General features: G+C 43.5%; 2 protein-coding genes across 5 annotated transcripts in view; one reads left to right on the plus strand and one right to left on the minus strand.

Annotated features, from left to right (window-relative positions):
• Positions 1 to 9,490, minus strand: part of LOC121571106 (reticulon-3-B) — a 40,103-nt gene extending 30,613 nt beyond the window's left edge. The window contains exons 1-2 of one of the 2 annotated variants that reach the window (XM_041882402.2): positions 9,210 to 9,490; positions 2,045 to 2,092 (exon numbers count right to left, since the gene is read on the minus strand). In XM_041882402.2, the coding sequence (XP_041738336.1) occupies positions 2,045 to 2,092; positions 9,210 to 9,306 (145 nt within the window). In that variant the 5' untranslated portion in view covers positions 9,307 to 9,490. The remainder of the gene's footprint in view (positions 1 to 2,044; positions 2,093 to 9,209) is intronic. The other variant, XM_041882403.2, reaches the window with a different exon arrangement.
• Positions 9,491 to 18,343: 8,853 nt separating this feature from the next.
• On the plus strand, positions 18,344 to 26,471 carry LOC121571107 (menin). Of its 3 annotated transcripts, none has more exons than XM_041882405.2 (10): positions 18,344 to 18,419; positions 19,051 to 19,573; positions 21,904 to 22,121; positions 22,315 to 22,443; positions 22,680 to 22,720; positions 22,889 to 22,976; positions 23,133 to 23,269; positions 24,378 to 24,504; positions 24,729 to 24,893; positions 25,052 to 26,471. In XM_041882405.2, exons 2-10 carry the CDS (start codon positions 19,138 to 19,140, stop codon positions 25,565 to 25,567), a joined length of 1,857 nt encoding a protein of 618 aa, XP_041738339.1. In that variant the 5' UTR covers positions 18,344 to 18,419; positions 19,051 to 19,137; the 3' UTR covers positions 25,568 to 26,471. The 3 variants fall into 3 exon arrangements, with proteins under 3 accessions (XP_041738339.1, XP_041738338.1, XP_041738340.1); XM_041882404.2 differs by having other exon boundaries at positions 18,373 to 18,459; XM_041882406.2 differs by having other exon boundaries at positions 18,373 to 18,459; positions 21,904 to 22,112.
• Positions 26,472 to 26,486: the final 15 nt, after the last annotated feature.

Below are 26,486 nucleotides of genomic sequence, written 5' to 3' on the forward strand. Positions count from 1 at the left end.
GGGGCTCAGACCCAGACAGGGTGGCGTGGCGGGGCTCAGACCCAGACAGGGTGGCGTGGCGGGGCTCAGACCCAGACAGGGTGGCGTGGCGGGGCTCAGACCCAGACAGGGTGGCGTGGCGGGGCTCAGACCCAGACAGGGTGGCGGGGCTCAGACCCAGACAGGGTGGCGGGGCTCAGACCCAGACAGGGTGGCGTGGCGGGGCTCAGACCCAGACAGGGTGGAGGGGCTCAGACCCAGACAGGGTGGAGGGGCTCAGACCCAGACAGGGTGGCGTGGCGGGGCTCAGACAGGGTGGAGGGGCTCAGACCCAGACAGGGTGGCGTGGCGGGGCTCAGACCCAGACAGGGTGGAGGGGCTCAGACCCAGACAGGGTGGAGGGGCTCAGACCCAGACAGGGTGGAGGGGCTCAGACCCAGACAGGGTGGAGGGGCTCAGACCCAGACAGGGTGGAGGGGCTCAGACCCAGACAGGGTGGAGGGGCTCAGACCCAGACAGGGTGGCGGGGCTCAGACCCAGACAGGGTGGCGGGGCTCAGACCCAGACAGGGTGGAGGGGCTCAGACCCAGACAGGGTGGAGGGGCTCAGACCCAGACAGGGTGGAGGGGCTCAGACCCAGACAGGGTGGCGGGGCTCAGACCCAGACAGGGTGGAGGGGCTCAGACCCAGACAGGGTGGAGGGGCTCAGACCCAGACAGGGTGGAGGGGCTCAGACCCAGACAGGGTGGAGGGGCTCAGACCCAGACAGGGTGGAGGGGCTCAGATACAGACAGGGTGGAGGGGCTCAGACCCAGGCCTTAAGCAGGCATAGAGCAGCGAGTGTAGTGGATCCCTCCGCAGTGCCCCTCATCCTCCAGTGCCGGTGACGGTACTGGGGTGGGGGGCTCCTAGAGATGGGGCATAAGGGCTGGAGGAAGGGGCCATCTATCCAAGGACAGCTAGGACCCCTCTGGGACAACCAACCTGAGCCATTTTTAGAGTTTTTGCTCATCGTGCACACAAAGTGAACTTGAACTTCTCTCTGCTTCCTTAAAATAAGGTGGCAATCTTGGGATTATCTTGGACCTACAGTGCCGTTGACCTAAATAATGCGACAGAGAGGAGCAGGCAGTAAAGACTGGAAATAGATCCGCTTGCTGTCATTTGTAGGCCTTGTCAGTTTTCTGATGGGGGTAAGAACAGGGAGCAGGGGGTTCTGGGGGAGGTTAGAGAGAGCTGAGGAATTACTCAACTAATTCCAAACACGCGCTATTCTTCATTACTGTGCTGCTTGTTTGAGTATATAATGCTACACTATGCCTCCTTTTTCAAGTGCTTGATGCCAATTTATTCCATTGAAATGTCAACCTACTCCATTGGAAATCAATGTACTTATCACTACACCATCAATAGATGGCTTGATCAATTACTGTACACAGCAATTAGATCTGTGGATTAATCAGTTCATCACGTGTCAGGGTGCGTGTCTAGCATATATGCTGTACCCGGTATGGTACATTACATGCATGCCTGAAGACATCTTCCCTTAAAAACAGGCTTTAAACCTGAACTCTGTGCAAACTTCCCTAAAGAAAACGTGATTCTCCCTTGCCACGCACCATGGGTGTCAGTCAGTGGCTTTGGTGTTGGCCCTGTTGCTGCTAGTAATTGAGTAGGTCTGGCCTCCAGTTGGGGCAGTTTGAAAATTCCAACAGTCAGACACTGTTGAAAGAGGGAGGAGCCTCGCTGCCCTGCTAAATTGCAATTAGTGCAGGCGGCAGAGGGTCAGCAACATAGGAAACAGATGGGATACAGTTACATGGCTTCTAGGGGTGGGGGGAGGGCTCGGTTGAAGATTGCGTAGTGGGGGTGGGATGAAAGGTTTCCAGGCCTCAAATATGAAGTTCTTGGTCTGGCCTAGAGTAGGAGAAGGGCTAGAGAGAGAGGGGGATGGAAGGCATTACAGCGGCAGCCGAGCAAGAGAGAAGGACAGGGAGAGAGAGAGAGAGAGGAGAGGGAGGATGGAGGATAGCAGGCGAGCAGCGTAACAGAACCATACACTTGCCTTGAGGAGACTGAATGAGAGATACAGGCGAAGAGGAAAGAAAGGAATCTGAAAAAATTAAAAGGACAGAAGAATGAACATCCTACAGTAGCAGAAAATAATTCCTATCCCCATAACAACCAAAGCACACCCACCCACCCACCCAGTCCACCCACCCTGTCCCCCATTTTACACATTAACAAAAGAATGACATTGACTGGATGCCTAGTAGGGCTTCCGCTAATCCAACCTTATATCAACTATACAATATTGTATGCTCTGTGTCAGAAGCTATGGTAAAATAACTACTAACATGCTAGCCCCATGCAACTGGTAGCGTCTACCAGTTTACTACCAATAAACACCTATGATAAATTTTATCCATGCATTTAACATTTCCTATGCAGGCAAAGACAATAACAGAGAAATATAACCAAAAAACAAACTATGACAAACACAAATTCTTCTTTACTACACACAAATAACAATGCTTCCGACAACATCACTCTATTCATAACATACTATTGTATGGTATTTTCCATGTAATTTTTATGCAATTTGTACCTATTTCTCCTATGGTTTACAATACCCAATGCCAATCAGGCACCCACATTGCACTCACTTGATGGTAATTACATAACCTAGAGTGAACACATTTTCTACCTCACTTCTGAATCTCATGTGATCTTGAAGAACAAGAAACAGCTTTTGAGGAGTAATAGTACCGTCTAACAGCCTCCATGAATATCTAAGGAGGTACAAGGTTTTGCTTTTCCTTCCTCACACATTTAACAGCTCGGAACACCAGAGGGAATTTCCTCAGCTGTGAGTGGGATGGGATGGCAACATTGACGTATAGAAATCCTGGATTGCTGATGCTATGTATTGAGCATTGAGAGGCTTTGAAGCCACCGGCGGCCATATTGGCACTCCCCAGTAGGAGCAGTCCTCCATAGGAATGAATGGAATTCTACAGTACTTTAAATGTTTCAAGGACAAAATTACATGTATTTAAGTCTTTTTTTGTTTAAGTGCAGACAGTAACACTAGTAACCTTAAAACATTATACTTTCAGGAAAACTTTAATGCATTTTTCATTTAGCTCACATAACTTAAAAAGTATGCATTAAGGTGTCTGTAATAGAATAAATGTGGCAAAAACTAATGTAGACATTAAATGTATTTCTATAGCTTCCAAAATATTTTTTACAACGGTGGGAGAGTGCCAAGATGGAGGCACAGTGGCTTCAACACAGCGCCCCCTATCAGTGATCTAGTGTATGCATGCAGGCACTTAAATATTTTGCTTTGCCCATTCACCCTCTGAATGGCACACATACACAATCCATGTCTCAATTGTCTCAAGGCTTAAAAATCCTTCTTTAACCTGTCTCCTCCCCTTAATCTACACTGATTGAAGTGGATTTAAGAAGTGACATCAATAAGAGATCATAGCTTTCACCTGGTCAGTCTCTGTCATGGAAAGAGCAATGTTCTTAATGTTTTGTAGACTCAGTATACAGTACCAGTCAAAAGTTTGGACACACCTACTCATGCAAGGGTTTTTCTATATTTTTAACATTGTAGAATAATAGTAAAGACATCAAAACTATGAAATAACACATATGGAATCATGTAGTAACCAAAAAAGTGTTAAACAAATCAAAATATATTTTATATTTGAGATTCTTCAAATAGCCACCCTTCGCCTTGATGACAGCTTTGCACAATCTTGGCATTCTCTCAACCAGCTTCATGAGGTAGTCACCTGGAATGCATTTCAATTAACAGGTGTGCCTTGTTAAAAGTGAATTTGTGGAATTTCTTTCCTTCTTAATGCGTTTGAGCCAATCAGTTGTGTTGTGACAAGGTGGGGGGGGTATACAGAAGATAGCCCTATTTGGTAAAAGACTAAGTCCATATTATGGCAAGAACAGCTCAAATAAGCAAAGAGAAACGACAGTCCATTATTACTTTAAGACATGAAGGTCAGTCAATACGAAACATTTCAAGAACTTTGAAAGTTTATTCAAGTGAAGTCTCAAAAACCATCAAGCACTATGATGAAACTGGCTCTCATGAGGACCGCCACAGGAATGGAAGACCCTGAGTTACCTCTGCTGCAGAGGATAAGTTCATTAGAAATGAACTTGCAGCCCAAATAAATGCTTCACAGAGTTCAAGTAACAGACACATAAACATCAACTGTTCAGAGGGGACTGTGTGAATCAGGCCGTCATGGTCGAATTGCTGCAAAGAAACCACTACTAAAGGACACCAATAAGAAGAAGAGACTTGCTTGGGCCAAGAAACACGAGCAATGGACATTAGACCGGTGGAAATGTGTCCTTTGGTCTGGAGTCCAAATTGGAGATTTTTGTTTCCAACCGCCATGGCTTTGTGAGACGCAGTGTGGGTGAACGGATGATCTCCGCATGTGTATTTCCCACCGTAAAGCATGGAGGAGGTGGTGTTATGGTGTGGGGGTGCTTTGCTGGTGACACTGTCTGTGATTGATTTAGAATTCAAGGCACACTTAACCAGCATGGCTACCACAGCATTCTGCAGCGATACATCATCCCATCTGGTGTGGGCTTAGTGGGACTATCATTGGTTTTTCAACAGGACAATGACCCAACACACCTCCAGGCTGTGTAAGGGCTATTTTACTATGAAGGAGAGTGATGGAATGCTGCATCAAATGACCTGGTCTCCACAATCCCCCGACCTCAACCCAATTGAGATGTTTTGGGATGAGTCGGACGGCAGAGTGAAGGAAAAGCACACAACAAGTGCTCAGCATATGTGGGAACTCCTTCAAGACCGTTGGAAAAGCATTACAGGTGAAGCTGGTTGAGAGTATGGCAAGATTGTGCAAAGCTGTCATCAAGGCAAAGGGTGGCTACTTTGAATAATCTCAAATATAAAATATATTTGATTTGTTTAACACTTTTTTGGTTACTACATGATTACGTGTTATTTCATAGTTTTGAGGTCTTCACTATTATTCTACAATGTTAAAAATAAAGAAAAACCCTTGAATGAGTAGGTGTGTTCAAACTTTCGACTGGTACTGTCTGTCTGTCTGTCTGTAATACATGGTAAAGTTAATGAGCCGGTAAATCAAGAAGTGTCATCTTCGCCCCAAAATGATTGATGTAGGAGACTGGCTGGTCAGGTTGACGAGCCCTTGCTATGCAACATTCCTCTTTTTAAGACTCGCCCAGACTCTCACTCTACCTATGCACTCTCACTCTCACTCTACTATCAACTTTCCACTTCTTTCACTGACATTTCCAAATAGCCTGAAACCATTTTTAGTAGCGTGCAAGTACATGAACCATTTCAGATGGAAAAGTATCCGCACAGTGTAAAAAAAAAAACACAACCTCAAAGAGTCACTTATCTAAGAAGATCTATGGAAGAGAACCACTCCCTTTTAGCGGACTGATCCCAAGACGAAAAATGTGCTTCTTATAGCTCATGTTTCCAACACTTCCAGCCTTCTGACAAATCTCTCATGGGCGGCAGACATGAGTAGGAAGTGAACCTGCTTTGGCACCATGCCGCCCTATTCTCTGCTATTGGATCTGGATGTAGGCTCATCTATGGGGGGTTGGATTTTTTTATTTCACCTTTATTTAACCAGGTAAACCAGTTGAGAACAAGTTCTCATTTACAACTGCGACCTGGCCAAGATGTTGGAGCCCCTGGGGGCCGATGGTACACAACTGGATGGGGGGGGGCAGTTTGCTGCCTCAGCCCGATTCACTGACCTTAGAGATGATATAGTCCGCCAGAGCAGAGTGCCAGCCAGAGACAGCGAGAGAAAACCAAAGGCGTAGACTGGGAGAGGGAGCCAAAAGTACCCCATGTTCTCTCCAGACTCTCTCACAAACTACAGCCATGGTCTTATCTGCAGGCTCCTCATTGCATTGGCCTAGATTCTGGATCATTCCTCAGCCTGTATCTGTTTCACTGCATCTTATTGCTCTCAAGCTAAAACCAGCAGAATGTTGATTCCCTACTCCACAAAATGCAGCATTTCACCTAATAACGTCACTAGTCCAAAGGAATCTTTAGTCACTACTGTATATTTAGTGTAGCTTGGACTAACACACATCTGTCAAACTAAACATAAACCTCTTGCCATTTTCTGACCTTGACCGTCGTTCTAATTGAAAACGGGTGGAAATCCAGATCAAATGTCCATATGAAACCGGAGAGCCGGCAGAGCACCGGATTTAGCTCTGATAACGGACGGTGAAATGACAATATCGATGAGTTTGAATAATGTATCTCCAGTCCAGTCCAGTAGTTGCTTTGGTTTTACCGGCAGTGGTTTAACTTCCTATTAACAGACTGGTCAATAGAAGATACAGGAAGAAAGGATATAGCACTGAATCAAACACTTTTGCCAACTTGAACGTCATGAATAGCATTTCTTCGGAGTCATACGGAATTCATTGTAACATGAATTCTTCTGTACTGTCTAACCAAGAGTAGGACCCATGGACATTCTGCCGCCTTAGCTAAAGGGTTCCATTGATTGAGCTTGCGCAATCACCTTGTAAAATAATAGGGGGGGGGGGGGGCTTTACATGAACTAAATAACCCTGACAATCAACTGGCTCAATGCACTTTTAGATGCGAGATCTCAGGTTGATCTCTCTGGTCACTTCCTTAGTGATGTCACTCAAGTGTGTTGAGAAGGAAGTAGGCATAAAAAAAGAGACTGGCCAATACTGGCCTCAACAGATGTTAGGATACGAAAGTACATGACACAATGAATGACACAGCACTAGCCTGGTCTGTGCCCCATTGCATTCAGATGAAACCTCCGCTGGCATCAGTAGATTTATATAGGTTCGTTTGTTTCCCTCCAGACCGGGTGCTATGTTAACTCTGCCACGTGATATCTGATACTGTATGACAGTAGCGCCAAGGGACCAGGGAGGTCTTTAGTGTCATCGTTAAATCATACAGCCGAGGTAAGGGGGAAAAAATGTGTAATGACAAGACAGCAAGTAACAGGCATCTGGTCTGTGTGACCCAGGCCAAATGAAAGAATGTGAGATGGACAACTGAACACCTGACAATTTAGCATTGACTTCAGAAAAATGCCCAAAATGCGAAGGCAATGCGAATTTCTTGGAGATTAGTTCAAAAACAGCTTATATGTACACTTGTTAACACTCTGGCCTAAATATTACTCCCCTTTGAAATATGTACCAGTTAGTAAATGCCTTTGTAACACACCCACTTTGAGGTAATGCAACTGGTATTCAGGGTACAACAGATTACAGAAGCATTCCACGTTTGCAATATGAGCTGTAGCACTTTTCAGCATGACTTTGAAATGATATACAGTAAACTACATTTAAAGGGGTTTGTTGTTAACATATGGTAAAGTCAGCCTGTAATGCATAGCCTGTTCGTCAAACAATAAAGTAATGGTTTTCTATTTAAGAGCAGTTTGTACATCGATCATCTGATTAGGCTACTTTACAGTATAACATTTATTTTACTATTATTGCCCCATTAGCATTTGCCAATATAGCCTAATATACAGCAAGTTACAGTCTAATATACAGCAAGTTACAGTCTAATATACAGCAAGTTACAGTCTAATATACAGCAAGTTACAGTCTAATATACAGCAAGTTACAGTCTAATATACAGCAAGTTACAGTCTAATATACACAGCTCCAAATGTACTCCCAACAGATGCTTGTGTTAAGTTTCATTAGTGAAACATGGTTTGCTGAAGAGATGGATTAATCTATTTGAAATGCCCCTCCCTAATGGACAATAAACTGTCAGTTTGAAGATGTTGCAGAGACCGTACATATGCATCCAGAGACAAAAAATAAAATATAAACAGACCATAGAATCTATGCATCATTGTGAACGAATGAGAGGGATTGGACTGTGAAGCACTAATATTCTTGTATGGGTTTGTTTACCAATGCAGAGGCGATTTGGCAACAGAAAAAAGACAGCGCGCCTTTAAGAGGTCCTCCCTTAATTTGCCGTTGCCCAATAACAATCAATGATGTATATAAACCCTGGCTTGCTGATGCCATCCACGTATTGGCCATTAAGAGGCTTTGAAGCCATCGGTCGGCCATATGGCCACTCCCCAGTAGGAATGGAATTCTACAGTATTTCAATTACATGTTTCAAAAACAAAATTACATATATTTAAGTATGTTTTTGTTGTAGCGGAGACAGTAACATTAGTAATCTCTAAAAAGTATACTTTAAGGAAAATGTTTTAAAATATTTGTTATATGTTAAGCTCACAATTTTAAAAGTATGCAGTAAGGTGTCTGTAATAGAATAAATGTGGCAAAAACGAATGTAGACGTTAATAAATACATTTATATAGCTTCCAAAATATATATATATATATATATATTTTTTACAACGGTGGGAGAGTGCCAAGATTGAGGCACGGTGACTTCAAAACAGCGCCCCCTGTTTAGTATATATAAATAATTGGTAACAATGCATCTGCAGTGCAGATCACCGTCGCTGCAATATGTAGCCATTTCACCGCGGCCCAAATAGAGAATAAAATGTGTCACCACATTCTGCTCCCTTGTCTGGTAAATAAAAAGTTCAGTCAAAGCAGAGGTTGAGGGAACTTTGTCAAAGCACACAAAAGACAAACCCAGAGGCCTCGCAACCAGCGGGAGACTAGTTTGGTGTTCCATCAAATCGTGGTGCGCGTTTCTCGAGCCAACTACGGGTAGGTATCCGTGTTCTAAAACAATTTCTCGTCAGTGGAGTATTGTTCGATTCCGTAAAGGGCGGCGGGTCAAGCATAATGTCTAATATTAGGATATTTAGCACCCCTTTAACGCCCACAATAATGCAAAATACCTCGTATCAGTTTACAAGGCCTGGACTATTTGTTTAACAACTTGACCATGTCAAGTGCCTACAGAGACGAGGCCAAGATAATAGTTAACGTTAACCTACTCGACGAACAAATAAGTGTAGGACTAAGCATTTTAAATGTACCTCCCTTTCACAGTCCTAAAACACAAATGTGTTTTTTTGACAGTCTTACATTAGAGCAACAGGCTACTTTATTTCAAAGCACCTGTGTTACTGAACGTTTAAACACCATTTCTATGTTGACTATTTCAATGTTTCTGTTGAATGACATCTATCTTACCCGACATTTTTGAGTCTTTGGCCGCAACAGAGTTCTGTCCATCGGCAAGCCCGTGCGACGAAGATATCTGGGCGGACTGGGTCATTGAATCTGCCATTTTCCTATAATTTCACAATATTCTGCACGGTAGCGGCGAGAATAAAAAATTGTTTTGTCTGTTATCGCTGTCCTCTAAATAGCTTCTTCTTCCGACTTTACTCCTATTCCCCAAGAGCGGGGTGCAAGTGTCACGGAGCCTGTGCACCTTCACGCGCACGTTCCAAGTACTGAAGGAAAGAAAGACCGAAACAAGGCGGACGTTTGACGTTCGCTCATTTAAAGGGCTATACCCAACATTTTCCCATTGTGTTTATAAATGTATAGCCTATTTATGGCAAAATACCTACCACATTTTATTATGCAAACATGACCCTATGTTTTCTAATTTGAGAATGTAAATAGGCCTTATAAAGTGCTTAGGCTATAATAAAAACGAAGCCCAGTGTAGGCCTATGCACAGAGATGGCAGTTTTCTGTTACATGCAGTGGTGACTGGTCATTCAGGACAGGTGGGGGCAGAGCCTGTTTTGAGCCCCACATTTTTACCCAAAATAAATGTTACCCTGTTTTGTGGCATTAATACGTGTCACATATCAGTTTGCAAACAATGTAAAAAAATAAAAAATAATAATAAAACCTCTGAGTTAATAAACCTGCATACAAATAATGTCTATTTTTTTGCTTTCGTGAGTAAGGCAGCTCCAACATTCTGGTGTTTCTGCCTAGCTCAGTGCTTTCTGTGGTGGTGGGGCAGCCAGCGGAAAATACGAAGCGTAGGGGTTGGTAATGTTCTCGAGTTGCGCCGTGATTGGGTAATGTTCTCTAGTTGTGCTGTGATTGGCTCAGTGTCCTGTCACTCATGGGGACGATACATCACCACCAAATCTAAGGGTAGAGCTTGAGAAGTTACATTAGAAGTGCCCATCCAAGAAGGCTCAAGGTCATTGGTAGAGCATGGCGCTTGCAACGTCAGGGTTGTGGGTTCGATTCCCACGGGGGACCAGTATGAAAAAATGTATGCACTCACTAACTGTAAGTCGCTCTGGATAAGAGCGTCTGCTAAATGACTAAAATGTAAAATGTAAATGTCACAGATAAAATGACGTCAAATCACGTTAAATCTACATTAGCTTTCATGTCAACATCATACTTTCAAAATCTTAGCTAGCAAGCTAGCAGTCATCATCATGAATAAAGCCGACAATCTACTGGCAAATGCGTTTTAATCCTTGTCATATGAAGATAAATAATGAAGAGAAATTATAGATAAAACGTATCGGTGCTCATCTGCCATTGGACATAAACATTACACAACAAGTTAGAAATCACAAATTCAACAATGAGTGGTTTGCAAGGAATTAGTGGCTAACTGCTAGCATTACAAAGCAATCACTAGCCTGCTATTCAGTGGAGTGGCTGTGTGGTCCCAAGTCTGGTTTAAGGGTCTCTTTTCCAAGCTTAACATGATGAACATTCAACATTGGCCATGCTGTCAATCCAGCATGATTTCTGCTGCGCTCAAAACAACTGTTAACTCTGAACTGGGAAATCTGACTTCAGTGAGTTCAAGACAACTGGGAACTTGAGAAAAAACTAGCTCCGACTGGGAAAATAAGTTTCGAACGGTCATTCAACTCGGAATTGTAAGTCGGGAACTCAGGCCTCTTTCTAGAGCTATGACCTGAAGATCACTGACGTCATCATGATTTGACCTTGTTTTTTTTCAGAGTTCCCAGTTGTCTTGAAAGCGCCGTAAATCCAGAGAATGCCAGACTTTGATGACAAAATTTGCCCACGAAGGACCACCGCGCCACCTTCCTGTTCAAGTGAGCACAGCACAACAAGGTGAGTCCAAAAATGTATTGTATGCTGCTGCATAAATGATGTAATATGCCAGGGAGATACAGTGGCTTGCGAAAGTATTCACCCCCCTTGGCATTTTTCCTATTTTGTTGCCTTACAACCTGGAATTAAAATTGATTTTTTGGCGGTTTGTATGATTTGATTTACACAACATGCCTACCACTTTGAAGATGCAAAATATTTTTTCTTGTGAAACAAATAAGAAATAAGACAAAAAAAACAGAACTTGAGCATGCATAACTATTCACCCCCCCCAAAGTCAATACTTTGTAGAGCCACCTTTTGCAGCAATTACAGCTGCAAGTCTCTTAGGGTATGTCTCTATATGCTTGGCACATCTAGCCACTGGGATTTTTGCCCATTCTTCCAGTCAAAACTGCTCCAGCTCCTTCAAGTTGGATGGGTTCCGCTGGTGTACAGCAATCTTTAAGTCATCCCACAGATTATCAGTTGGATTGAGGTCTGGGCTTTGACTAGGCCATTCCAAGACATTTAAAGGTTTCCCCTTAAACCACTCGAGTGTTGCTTTAGCAGTATGCTTAGGGTCATTGTCCTGCTGGAAGGTGAACCTCCGTCCCAGTCTCAAATCTCTGGAAGACTGAAACAGGTTTCCCTCAAGAATTTCCCTGTATTCAGCGCCATTCATCATTCCTTCAATTCTGACAAGTTTCCCAGTCCTCCCCACAGCATGATGCTGCCACCACCATGCTTCACTGTGGGGATGGTGTTCTCGGGGTGATGAGAGGTGTTGGGTTTGCGCCAGACATAGCGTTTTCCTTGATGGCCAAAAAGCTCAATTTTAGTCTCATCTGACCAGATTACCTTCTTCCATATGTTTGGGGAGTCTCCCACATGCCTTTTGGCAAACATCAAACATGTTTGTTTATTTTTATTTTTAAGCAATGGCTTTTTTTCTGGCCACTCTTCCGTAAAGCCCAGCTCTGTGGAGTGTACGGCTTAAGGTGGTCATATGGACAGATACTCCAATCTCTGCTGTGGAGCTTTGCAGCTCCTTCAGGGTTATCTTTGGTCTATTTGTTGCCTCTCTGATTAATGACCTCCTTGCCTGGTCCGTGAGTTTTGGTGGGCGGCCCTCTCTTGGCATGTTTGTTGTGGTGCCATATTCTTTCAATTTTTTAATAATGTATTTAATGGTGCTCCGTGGGATGTTCAACGTTTCTGATATTTCTTTATAACCCAACCCTGATCTGTACTTCTCCACAACTTTGTCCCTGACCTGTTTGGAGAGCTCCTTGGTCTTCATGGTGCTGCTTGCTTGGTGGTGCCCCTTACATAGTGGTGTTGCAGAATCTGGGGCCTTTCACAACAGGTGTATATATATTGAGATCATGTGACACTTAGATTGCACACAGGTGGACTTTATTTAACTAATTAGGTGACTTCTGAAGGTAATTGGTTGCACCAGATCTTATTTAGGGGCTTCATAGCAAAGGGGGTGAATACATATGCACGCACCACTTTTCCGTTATTAATTTATTCGATTTTTTGAAACAAGTAATTATTTTCATTTCATTTCACCAGTTTGGACTATTTTGTGTATGTCCATTACATGAAATCCAAATAAAAATCTATTTAAATTACAGGTTTTAATGCAACAAAATAGGAAAAACACCAAGAGGGATTAATACTTTTGCAAGGCACTGTATGTATACTGTAGCTAAAAAAGTAATACTAAGTGTATGTTGTGTAGTATGTTGTGTTAGTAGCCCATGTGCCTCACCCTAATTTGGTCTATTTTCCCCTCTTAATTTTGCCTACTGTTCTGACTTGGTGGTGCACATGTAGGTTATAACCTGTTTTAGAGAAATGTAATCATCAAATATTATAAGAGCTTTCATTGTCTGCTTATATGCCCCCTTTATTTATCCTACAGTTCTGACTTGGTGTACAGGGAGAACACTGTAAGAACGGCCTATGTTCTGAATTCTGTCGCTGTACATTTCAAAAGTGCTGAACAAATAGTTATGTTGACTACGTCCGTCCTAGCTCGCTCATAAATGTCTTAATCGAAATTATGGATTGCCACTTATCCGCTTGTCGTCCCCTTATGCCATAGTTTGTACATCTCAATTGTCAGTAGAAACCACATTTGTTTAAGCAGGTCAGCCATTTTAGCTATGTTTTTTTTCAAGGCAGTAAATGAGGCTGAATGAACTGTTTCGCTGCCAGACAAGGCTCAGCTGATAGCCAGGTGTAGCAGTGGTAAGGTGTTGGGGCTGCTGTTGGGACTCTGCTGTTGGGACAGCTTTATGTAGGCCCTAACAGTGTGTGGGCACCGTTTGTCACCGTTATAGAGCAATGAATGTATTGTTTAGTGTTGTGTAGTGGCTTTGCTGGCGTGCATCCCCAAATATTTTTTGTTTGTTTGCCCCACCAAGATTTACATGCTAAAATCGCCACTGGTTACATGTATTTTACAAAAATATAAACGCAAAATGCAACAATGTAATAGATCTTTTACTGAGTTAGAGTTCATATGAGGAAATCAGTCAATTGAAATAAATTCATTAGGCCCTAATCCAGGGTTCTTCAATTCCGGTCCTGGAGGGCCGAAACACCTCTGTTTTTCATCCTCTCCTTCTAATCAGGGGCTAATTCAGACCTGGGACACCAGGTGAGTGCAATTAACTACCAGGTAGAAATAAAAAACAGAAGTGTTTCGGCCCTCCAGGACCGGAATTGAAGAACCCTGCCCCTAATCTATGGATTTCACATGACTGGGAATACAGATGTGCTTATGTTGGTCACAGATACCTTAAAAGAAAATGGGCCTCACAATGGGCCCCAATGGATCTTGTCACAAAATTTTTGTGCATTCAAATTGCCATCGATAAAATGCAATTGTGTTCGTTGTCCATAGCTTATGCCTGCCCATACCATAACCCAACCGCCACCATGGGGCACTCTGTTTACAATGTTGACATCAGCAAACTGCGCGCCCACACGATGCCATACACGTGGTCTGCGGTTGTGAGGCCGGTTGGACATACTGCTAAATTCTCTAAAACAGGGGTGTCAAACGTACGGCCCGCGGGCCGGATCAGGCCCGCAAACGGGTTTAATCCGGCCCGCGAGATGATTAAAAAAAAATATATATATAAAAAAAATATATATATATATATATTATTTTGTAAAGTATACAAATGCGCTGCAATTTTTCTATAAAATAAACTGCTGTTCCAATTGCGTCCACTGGATGGCGCAATAGCAATTGTGTTAAGCAAGCAAACTGTTTATACCGGGGCAGAGCAAGTAGGTCAAGCACGTGCAGCCAATGAGCTACTTTGTTTTGCCCGCGATATTTATTACGGCTTCTACTTTTAACATTATGTGCTTTGGCACCCTCATTGCCCCAATATGTCTCTGTCAAAAAAGAGAAAAGTGGACGCAGAGTGCAGAGTGTTCGAAGAAAAATGGTCATCCTATTTAATCACGGAATTGAATGGGAAAGCTGTATGTTTGGTGTGTTCAGAGCATGTTGCAGTGCTGAAAGAATATAACCTTCGGCCGCCACTATGTGAGTCTTCATGCCGACAAATATGACAACTTTCAAGGACAGCGGAGATGAGAGAAGGTGAATGAACTGTTGGCGGGTCTGAAGAAACAGCAGTCTGTGTTTACTCACAGCCGAGACATCAGTGACGCTGCAGTGAAAGCTAGCTACCTCATTGCTAATGAAATCGCAGTGGCTTCGAAACCATTTAGTGAGGGTGAATTTGTAAAAACATGCATGATGAAGGCAGCGGAGATTGTGTGCCCTGAAAAGCGGCAGGCTTTTGCAAATATCAGCCTGACAAGAAACACAGTTGCAGACAGGATTTCCGATCTTTCAGTGGATTTGGACAGCCAGTTGAAGCAAAAAGTAAAGTCATTTATTGCGTTTTCGGTTGCAATTGATGAAAGCACGGACATTACAGATGTTGCACAACTGGCCATTTTTTCATCCGCGGAGTTGATGACACATTGACCGTCACCGAGGAGTTCGTGGAGTTGGTGCCGATGACAGATACAACGACAGCAGCTGATATTTTTACCGCACTCGTCGGGCGCGCTGGACAGGGTCGGAGTGGACTGGTCCCGCGCTGTCAGCCTGGCTACAGATGGTGCGCCCTCAATGATCGGGAAAAAAGCAGGCGTTGTGACAAAGTTCAGAGAGAAAGTGCAATCTGCAAATGGAGGACGTGATTTTTTGACTTTTCACTGTATTTTGCACCAGGAGGCTTTGTGTTGCAAGTCATTAAAGATGGATAACGTCATGAAGGTGGTCATCCAAACTGTTAATTTCATCCGATCCAGAAGCCTGAATCACCGTCAGTTTGACAGCCTTCTCAGAGAGAAAGACCACATCTATGGCCTGCCATACCACACTGAGGTAAGATGGTTAAGCCGAGGTGCTGTGCTGAGGCGTTTCTTTGATTTACGAGAAGAAATTGAACAGTTCATGGAAGAAAAGGGCAAACCAGTGTTAGAATTTCATTCCGCAGAATGGATGCCGGACCTTGCATTTATGGTGGATGTTACAGAGCACCTGAATAACTTGAACAAACAGCTGCAAGGGCACAATAAAGTTGTCACGCAGTATTATGACAGCATACGTTCTTTCAAGTTGAAGCTGTCATTGTGGGAGACGCAACTTGCCGGTGGTGATGCAGCTCACTTCCCCTGTCTGAAAAATGTGTGCGCGACCCAACATATGGCAGACATGAAGCGGTTCAAAGATAAAATAACGGGACTGTTACGGGAGTTTGAGCAACGCTTTCAGATTTATGTTTATATGTTTTTATGTTGATGTGCTATTGTTTTTAATTGATTTTATTTTATTTGTATATTTAACCTATTCTTGACTCTGTGGTTCTTGCACTTGTTTGGGGAACAGGATTTCATTATTTTTATCTACATTTCTGCCTGAGAAATGACACCCTGATATAGTTCTGTGATCTGTGATATACTTCTGTGAATCACTGAGGCATTGTGTGTTTGTGTGTTCTTTGTCCTCAGAACTTTCAAATAACTTGAGGTGTTTTATGATTAATAGTGATGTTGTGCTTTTGGACACTGTCCTCAGGCTCCAGCTTTATGTTTATATGTTTTTATGTTGATGTGCTATTGTTTTTAATTGATTTTATTTTATTTGTATATTTAACCTATTCTTGACTCTGTGGTTCTTGCACTTGTTTGGGGAACAGGATTTCATTATTTTTATCTACATTTCTGCCTGAGAAATGACACCCTGATATAGTTCTGTGATCTGTGAAACAGTTCTGTTAATCACTGAGGCATTGTGTGTTTGTGTGTTCTTTTTCTTTAGAATTTTCAAATAAACTTGACGTGTTTTATGATTAATAGTGATGTTGTGCTTGTACTATTTTGGACACACTGTCCTCAGGCTCCAGCTTTATGTTGTATGTTGATCGTATTAAAACAAAGAAAACAATCTGAAGTTGTTGTTTTTAAGTTATATATACCATCATTTTTCCGGTCCGGCCCACTTGGGAATAGATTTTCCTCCATGTGGCCCCTGAGCTAAAATGAGTTTGACACCCCTGCTCTAAAACAACGTTTGAGGCGGCTTATGGTAGAGAAATTAACATTATATTCTCTGGCAACAGCTCTGAAGGACATTCCAGCAGTCAGCATGCCAATTGCACGCTCCCTCAAAACTTGAGACATCTGTGGCATTGTGATGTGTGACAAAACTGCAAATTTGAGTGGCCTTTTATTGTCCCCAGCACAAGGTTCACCTCTGTAATGATCATGCTGTTTAATCAACTTCTTGATATGCCACACCTGTCAGGTGGATGGATTATCTTGGCAAAGGAGAAATGCTCACAAACAGTGATGTAAACATATTTGTGCATATGGAACATTTCTGGGATCTTTTATTTCAGCTCTTGAAACATGGGACCAACACTTTCCATGTTGCATTTATATTTTTGTTCAGTATAGTTCAATTACTTCTGAGTATTTTGTCATTTGTATTACACTGAGCTGAACTACACTCCAATGCATTTTGTAACAAGATACATTCGAGAGCTGTAATTTGTATTTTCGAAATACAAAATACTTTTATATATATTTTTAAATTATAGTGGTTCACCATTTTGTGGCCCCCTTTCACCCTGCATTTGTATCAGAAGTAGGGCGATAACAGTGTCTGCTAAATAAACAAAATATAAATGTGTATGAGAAAATTAACAATTGCAAAGCATGCTGAGTATTATTTTAATGAGCTCCGCCCCAAAACAAGGTTACCAGTAGGTTAGGATAATGAATGTAGCAGGTTAGGATAATTAGGTTAAACTGTATCCCATCTAGACATGACCCTGAGGGCAATAATAATACCCAGTGTGCTTTGCAGATCATTTTGGTATGTTCATTTACACATACATTTACATTTTGGTCATTCAGCAGAAACTCGTATCCAGAGTGACTTAAGTCAGTGCATTCAACTAAGGTAGATAACACAGTCAGAGCAAGTAAATGTAATGTTTCTGTTTGGGCTGGCTACTTGCAAATGTATTACTGTATTTTAATGAAATACATGTCAAAATACAAGTATTTTGTAATTTATTTTGATACCTTTGATCTGTATGGTATTTTGTAATTTTTGTCCATCCCTGCCTATGCAATATCAAATTTCTGTATAAAAAATTGCCTAAACCTAGTTGTCTGGGGAACTACTAGGCTACGTTATATAAGATGATCAGACTTGGTTCTAAATGAGCTTGCCCATGAGTGTTTTTATGTTTGCCAACCATTTAAGCCCCTATAATTAAAGCCTATTTTTATTTTATGTTGTGTCTCATGGATGCCCAAATGTGATTTTAAAATGTGACAAAAAAATGTCTTGCCTACAGCAAAACGGTATTGCGTTAATTGGTAAATGTCCAGAAAAACATTGCTTTGCGAGGCAAGACATTTCACATGGGGGGTGTACACGCGTCTTTTTCATTATGTAATGTTTATCACTAGACTTGCCCATCAATGTATCAATATCGCGTTATGTTGTCCTCTTTTTAGGACGTTTTGGCAACAATGGTGCAAAGTTGAACTACATCTCCATACATGCATCTGTTCAGTCAATAAGGAAGGACACAAGGGGACTTGTTCAAACAGATTTAAACTGAGCGCTAGGTTCGCAGCTTAGTAGAGCTGCAAATACTCTGAACTGCCTAATCTTCGACTGAGCAAGAGTCTGCGTTGTTGGTAGCTATGTGAAGACGCGCCAAATTTCTGACACGTTTGAACAGACCGAACATAGTCATAGAACTGCGCGGCAAAAGCAAGGTACAAACAAAAACATGTGGGTGTAGCATTGAACTAACGGGTGCGTATTAGGTTTATTTTGAAATATTAATGAGCTTACGAGCGGGCTATGAGTTCGGGAATGTTTGTAAATCGATTGAAATACACATAATAGTTGTATTTTCATGTAGTTGTACATTTTTGCATGTTAACTGCTAGCATAGCTTGCTTGCTTAGGCATATTGCATAGCCTATTTGCATATTGTTGCTAGCTGCACCTGCCAGTCAATCAATTTCCTCAACCTGCGTGTTTGGTCTTGACCAAAAATGTATCTTAGTTTATTCTTAATTTTCCGATCTTGTGTGGGGTGGTGAAATTTTAGCGAACCATTTAAACTATCTTGCTATTATCTGTAATTGTATTATTTTAAAGCATTGTTCATAGCTAGTTATCCCAGTTTTGTATCAGATAACAATATTTGTTTCCAGTATTAGTTTAACCTTTTTTAACATATTTTGCGTAATACATGGATCCTTGTGCCACGCCCACTCTAGTCAGCATACTCAGTTGTTTTCCTCAAAGTGAAAGAAGCCATACAAAGGCCTTTGAATGTTAGGGGAAAATACAGCATAAGTGTGTGCTGGTACTGATTTCCACTTTGCTGTCATCCAGCCCCTATGACATCACTGCAGCTGAGAGTGGAGAAGACACACCAGCCTAGTGAGTGACTGCGAGCTGTGGCGGAGGAGAGGGGTCAACATGGGACTGCACTCAGCCCAGAAGAAACACTTTCCCCTAAAGGGGATTGATGGTGTGGTCGCGCTGTTCGACGCGGAGCTCCGTAAACCCGAACCGGACCTGGCCCTTCTCTCATTGGTCCTGGGCTTCGTTGAACACTTCCTGGCTGTGAACCGGGTCATACCAATAAACGTCCCGGGGGTGCGCTTCGAGCCGCTGGAGCCAGACTGTCCAAACTCCTGCTTCCCCACAGTGGAGTTAGGGATGCTGTCAGCCCTACGTGAGCGTTTCACTGCCCAGATCCGGGGCGCAGTGGATCTATCCCAGTACCGCAGCCCATCCGGCGGATCCAGCAGGGAACTGGTGAAGAAGGTGTCTGACGTCATCTGGAACAGCCTGAGCCGTTCCTACTTTAAGGACCGTGCCCACATCCAGTCCCTCTTCAGTCTCATCACTGGTAGGGGTTGGGGTATTATGTGGGTACATAGGTGATCATATCATACATCATATTCTATGATGAATGTGATAAGGTATATAGAATATGATGAGGTATTGCATCGCTAACAGTATTTCTTAGGAAACATGTACTCCTGAGTGGCGCAGTGGTCTAAGGCACTGCATCGCAGTGCTAACTGTGCCACTAGAGATCCTGGTTCGTATCCAGGCTCTGTCGCAGCCGGCCGCGACCGGGAGACTCATGGGGCGGCGCACAATTGGCCCAGCGTCGTCCAGGGTAGGGGAGGGAATGGCCGGCAGGGATGTAGCTCAGTTGATAGAGCATGGCGTTTGCAACGCCAGGGTTGTGGGTTCGATTCCCACGGGGGGCCAGTATAAAAAAATATGTATTCACTAACTGTAAGTCGCTCTGGATAAGAGCGTCTGCTAAATGACTAAAAAATGTAAAAAATGTAAATATTTATTTCTATATATATATATACAGTGAGGGAAAAAAGTATTTGATCCCCTGCTGATTTTGTACGTTTTCACACTGACAAAGACCTGATCAGTCTGTAATTTTAATGGTAGGTTTATTTGAACAGTGAGAGACAGAATAACAACAACAAAATCCAGAAAAACGCATGTCAAAAATGTTATAAATTGATTTGCATTTTAATGAGGGTAATAAGTATTTGACCCCTCTGCAAAACATTACTTAGTACTTGGTGGCAAAACCCTTGTTGGCAATCAGAGGTCAGACGTTTCTTGTAGTTGGCCACCAGGTTTGCACACATCTCAGGAGGGATTTTGTTCCACTCCTCTTTGCAGATCTTCTCCAAGTCATTAAGGTTTCGAGGCTGACGTTTGGCAACTCGAACCTTCAGCTCCCTCCACAGATTTTCTATGGGATTAAGATCTGGAGACTGGCTAGGCCACTCCAGGACCTTAATGTGCTTCTTCTTGAGCCACTCCTTTGTTGCCTTGGCCGTGTGTTTTGGGTCATTGTCATGCTGGAAAACCCATCCACAACCCATTTTCAATGCCCTGGCTGAGGGAAGGAGGTTCTCACCCAAGATTTGGCCCCGTCCATCATCCCTTTGATGCGGTGAAGTTGTCCTGTCCCCTTAGCAGAAAAACACCCCCAAAGCATAATGTTTCCACCTCCATGTTTGACGGTGGGGATGATGTTCTTGGGGTCATAGGCAGCATTCCACCTCCTCCAAACACAGCAAGTTGAGTTGATGCCAAAGAGATCGATTTTGGTCTCATCTGACCACAACACTTTCACCCAGTTCTCCTCTGAATCATTCAGATGTTCATTGGCAAACTTCAGACGGCCCTGTATATGTGCTTTCATGAGCAGGGGGACCTTGTGGGCGCTGCAGGATTTCATTCCTTCACGGCGTAGTGTGTTACCAATTGTTTTCTTGGTGACTATGGTCCCAGCTGCCTTGAGATCACTGACAAGATCCTCCCGTGTAGTTCTGGGCTGATTCCTCACCGTTCTCATGATCATTGCAACTCCACGAGGTGAGATCTTGCATGGAGCCCCAGGCCGAGGGAGATTGACAGTTCTTTTGTGTTTCTTCCATTTGCGAATAATCGCACCAACTGTTGTCACCTCACCAAGCTGCTTGGCGATGGTCTTGTAGCCCATTCCAGCCTTGTGTAGGTCTACAATCTTGTCCCTGACATCCTTGGAGAGCTCTTTGGTCTTGGCCATGGTGGAGAGTTTGGAATCTGATTGATTGCTTCTGTGGACAGGTGTCTTTTATACAGGTAACAAGCTGAGATTAGGAGCACTCCCTTTAAGAGTGTGCTCCTAATCTCAGCTCGTTACCTGTATAAAAGACACCTTGGAGCCAGAAATCTTTCTGATTGAGAGGGGGTCAAATACTTATTTCCCTAATTAATTTTTTTGTTGTTATTCTGTCTCTCACTGTTCAAATAAACCTACCATTAAAATTATAGACTGATAATTTCTTTGTCAGTGGGCAAACGTATAAAATCAGCAGGGGATCAAATACTTTTTCCCCTCACTGTATGTATGTGTATGTATGTATATATATACTTTTTTTTATATAATATGGGTTGGGGATAGGGTGGGGCCGCCAGGGGTATGTTTCGAATAGGTGTGGGTGGGAGGGTGTGTAGGTTGTTTGTTTTTTTTTACGGTAAAAGTGTCATGTTTTATTTATGTGATTGTATTGCCCTTGTGACCCAATAAAAACAATTGTTCACAAAAAGGAAGCATGTTGTATAGTTATGCAAAAATACAAGGACGTTTTGTCTGAAAGAGGGTAATGCTATTACTAACTCAAACCTATTACTTTTCTTTAATTCGAACAGGAACAAAGCTGGATAGCTCGGGGGTGGCGTTTGCGGTGGTGGCAGCGTGCCAGGTTCTGGGGCTGCGGGACGTGCACCTGGCCCTGTCCGAGGACCACGCCTGGGTCATCTTTGGCAAGAACGGAGAGGAGACAGCCGAGGTCACCTGGCACGGCAAGGGCAACGAGGACCGGAGGGGGCAGACAGTTGCCGCCGGTGTCGGTGAGAGGGTAAGTAAGGTACAGAGATATTTCCACTCCTTGCAGAAACATGACATTATAATAACATGCGCTCTCACACACCTTTTTAATATAGCTACATATCAACTACATAGAACTGCTGTTCAACACACACACACTCCTCTCACCTTGAACTTGTAAACACAGTACAACACCTCTCAACCCTAACCCCCATCTCTCCCCTGTCCCCCAGAGCTGGCTGTACCTGAAGGGCTCCTATATGAAGTGTAACAGGAACATGGAGGTGGCCTTCATGGTGTGTGCCATCAACCCCTCACTGGACCTGCACACTGACAGCTCTGAGATGCTACAGCTTCAACAGGTCAGACCACCATCAGTACTAGATGTACACTAGCACATTGGGGATAGTAAGTGTGATATAATGAATATTGTAAGGGGGGAGTTTCACCTGAAACACACCTGTTGGCATCATCAAAGACCAAGACATCAAGCTGGCTGGAACAGTAGTTTATATTTACCTCAAATGCTTCCTCTGTGTTGTCCTCTGTCTCTCTCTCTGATCTGTCTGTCTGTCTCTCTGATCTTTTTCCTACACAGAGGCTTCTATGGCTGCTCTATGAGCGAGGAGACCTGGAAAGGTGATACTTTTTTGGTACATTTCAAAAGCTTGCTGAAAGACTCAATTGTTTTGAAGTGTTGTGGTGAAAATGCCTCTTGGTTACATCCAAATTAATTATTTTCTGTTGTAAGCATGTTACTATTCTGTCGTATCAACCAACTCGCTCTTTTCCCTTGCCGTGCCACAGATACCCCATGGCCATGGGAACCTTGGCAGACCTGGAGGACCAGGAGCCCATCCCTGGCAAAGAGAACCCACACACCATCCACCTTAAAGTGAGTTTGTGGCTCTGTACACCAACATTGAAACTACAACAAGCTGTAACATTTTGACTGAAATGTCGTCTTAACAAAATAATTTATGAGAGATAATTTCATTGGCACATTTGAGGAGTAATTCATACCTTGCATGTATGTGTGTTTTGTTTCCAGGCTGTGAACTCTGCTAAGAAGTACTACAACAACGAGCACATCTACCCCTTCATGTACCTGGCTGGCTACCACTACAGGTCCGGGGAGGTCCGGGAGGCACTGGGGGCCTGGGCCGAGGCTGCACAGGTCATGCAGGAGTATGTTACTGGAGCAACTAGCCTAGCTACCTTCTCTATGCGCCTTACACTGCTGCTCTGTGTCAACTATCTGTGTCTTACGGTAAAACGTATGTTTGGCCCAGAGAAATAACCTTTGGCATCATTCGTTTAAGTGTCCCTTCGCTAACGTAATGCCTTATTGATTCTTTATGTAATGAAAAGAGCTATAAAAGATACAAATTATTATTACATTATTATTGAAACCATGGATGCTGAGGCAAAGCCTGTTGACCATCTCTTGCTGAGGTACGCAGTGACAATTTACACCAGTTGCTGTTTCACCTTTCTGACAGCAGAGGGCAGCAGATGCCTCGCTGTAATGTTAGGGTGTTAGTTACCTCATTAAATGACATTGTCATTTCAGGCTAGCTTGAGATTTTATGACATTATACTCATTATATTGCATGCACATATTCTAGGGGCATAATTTAGTCTGACTAACAGGGTGTGGGTAGCCTAAATACGATCGCAGGGAACTTCCCTCCAGCGTTGGCTCTGGTCCTCGTGGGGCTGTAAACCTGCACTTTACTCGCACTTAAACACTGTTCATCAGCCTGCCAGGGCTAAAAATACTGACCGACCCAATCACAGGGAACAGGCGACGGGCCGATTCCTCCCGTTTCTTTCTCTCTCTGTCTGTCTCTCCGTCTCCTCTAGGATATGTGCACCAGGCACGCGCAGAGTGCCAAGTCAGTACATTCCCTCTCCTCTCTCGACACTTCTTTACCTCTCTGCCTTTCCTGTTTCACCCATTGTTCTTCAGTCTCGGCTCCCTCCGCTTGCTGTCACGACAACAAGGAACATGGCGTGTGATCTACAAACATATACATAACATGACGTTTTTGAGTATTTTCTATCATGTTTTTGGTTTTCTGCCAAAAAGAAGAGATACAAGTGTTCACACCATTTAATATCCCTTTTACTGCGTACGTGGAAAATAAATGAATAACATTACTATTTAATTCATGAAAGGTCATCACGAACTGACACTTAAATTTTTTTTTTTTTTAAATCCCACCTCGTGAGCTTTATAACAATGTGTGATGATCTCAACTGTGTACTTGTTCTCCCACCCCCCTCCCCCCAGCTACAACTACTTTCGCGAGGACGAAGAGATCTATAAGGAGTTTTTCGACATCGCCAACGACGTCATCCCCACCCTGCTGAAGGAGACGGCTGCAGCTGCTGAGAGCGGAGGGGAAGGAGGAGAAAAGGTCATTACTAGTGGAATTTTACATCTCAGTTTAATCTCATGTCCCAGAGTGATGCATTAATAATAGCTCATATTACAGCTAATGTCTTTCATTGATGTATTGAATGGACCCCTTTCATCTAACTTCCCCCTCTATCTATTCTCTGCTCATTTCCTTTGTATTTCCATTCGTTTCTCTCTCTACCTCTCTCTCTCTACCTCTGTACCTCTCTCTCTCTACCTCAGGACCAGCCCATACAGGCCTCGGCCCTCCAGGACCCAGAATGCTTTGCCCACCTGTTGCGGTTCTATGACGGTATCTGTAAGTGGGAGGAGGGAAGCCCCACCCCCGTCCTCCACGTGGGCTGGGCCACCTACCTGGTCCAGTCCCTCAGTCGCTTTGACGCACAGGTAATCACACCACCACAAGCCTGAACTATCCCTTTAAAGTCAACCCTATTCACTTTAAAGGGATATTCCCCTCAAAATAGAACCTATTTAACCCACAAACCTGGAACATCCCTTTAAAACACTTATTATATCCTTGTTCACTGTTACATCCTCCACAGATCCGTCAAAAAGTGTCAATCATCACCAAAGAGCCGGAGCCCCAGGACGACGACGACCAATCCAGCGAGGACCCCCGCGAGGGGCGAAGACGTGGCCCGAGACGCGAGTCCAAACTGGAAGACCAAGCTTCCCCTCCTACCCAATCCACCCCCACCACCACGCCTGTCCCACCACCAACCCAGCCCGCCCAGGCCAAGAAAATAGGTGGCGAGGGCGGGACGCGGCGTCGCTCCTCAGGGCTCCGCGGCGGAGACCCAGAAGGCAAGGCCAAGTCCCCCAGCCCGGTGCCCTCTCCTGCCCAACAGCTGCCCTCCCCCAGCGTGGGTCCCCTGGTGGCCTTCCAGAGCAAGAAGATGAAAGGCATGAAGGAGCTGCTGTCTGCAGCCAAGATCAACTCCAGCGCCATCAAGCTGCAGCTCACCGCCCAGTCACAGGTGCAGATGAAGAGGCAGAAGAGCACGCCGTCGGGAGACTACACCATGTCATTCATGAAGCGCCAGCGCAAATCTCTGTAGAAGGAGGACTTTCTCTAGCATGGTTCCCAGGTCTGGTTGTGTTGTATAGCCAACTCTTATGGCCATTGTCATAGGAGTTGTCTATACCGCACAAACAGATCTGTGAACCAGGCTAGAGTTTCTCTCCATTGGGAGAAAAACGAAGGGAGACTGTCTGTAGGACCGACTGTGAGAGGCAAGGCAATACAAACAAAACTGCTGCATCTGCGATTTGCTGAGTTTATTTTAGCAATCATATCATAAGCCCTGATAAGGTCATAAGAAGGTCGGTAAGCACATGACACACGTGTACATGTGGAGGTAGTCACTTTAATCAAGTTTGAACAGAATTGTTGATCAAGTCGTTCTTTTTAATCTTGTGATTCAATAATGATTGTGTGTCATAGGCCGTTAAAACATTCAATTGCTGTCACTTTGTGTGGATCTATTGGACAGTAGTGCACATCAACTCTTGAGTTCTCACTGACTTATGTGTAGAAGTGCTGTAAAGCCAAAGTAATGGTGAAAACACCCTGTCCCTGAACATGTTTTGGGATGGGGGAATTGCTCTGTTAGAAAGCAGTCTGAATTCCATTCTGTATTTTCTGCCCTTGAATCTTAATTTTCATATTTTTGATTGAAATCCCTGGAAGTGATTCTGACTATTACTGTGTAACAATGTCCAACTCTGTTACGTTGTCTCTTTATGCTAGCTATTTGTTGCCTTATATTTTGCCTTTTATTTCTAATTTAGGTAGCCTTTAGTTTTGAGAATAGCCAGAACTGCAATAGAAAGTGACCAGAAAGACCACACACTGTTTAAAGGGGATTGTTGTAGGTGTCCCAGCTAGCTACACAGTAGTATTTTGCTTGATAACTTTTTTTTATTTTTTATCTGCAGTAAATAAAATAAGTTGAAATATGATACCCTTTCTCTTTT

Source organism: Coregonus clupeaformis, chromosome 8, assembly GCF_020615455.1.
Source record: "Coregonus clupeaformis isolate EN_2021a chromosome 8, ASM2061545v1, whole genome shotgun sequence".
Lineage (NCBI taxonomy): Eukaryota > Metazoa > Chordata > Actinopteri > Salmoniformes > Salmonidae > Coregonus > Coregonus clupeaformis.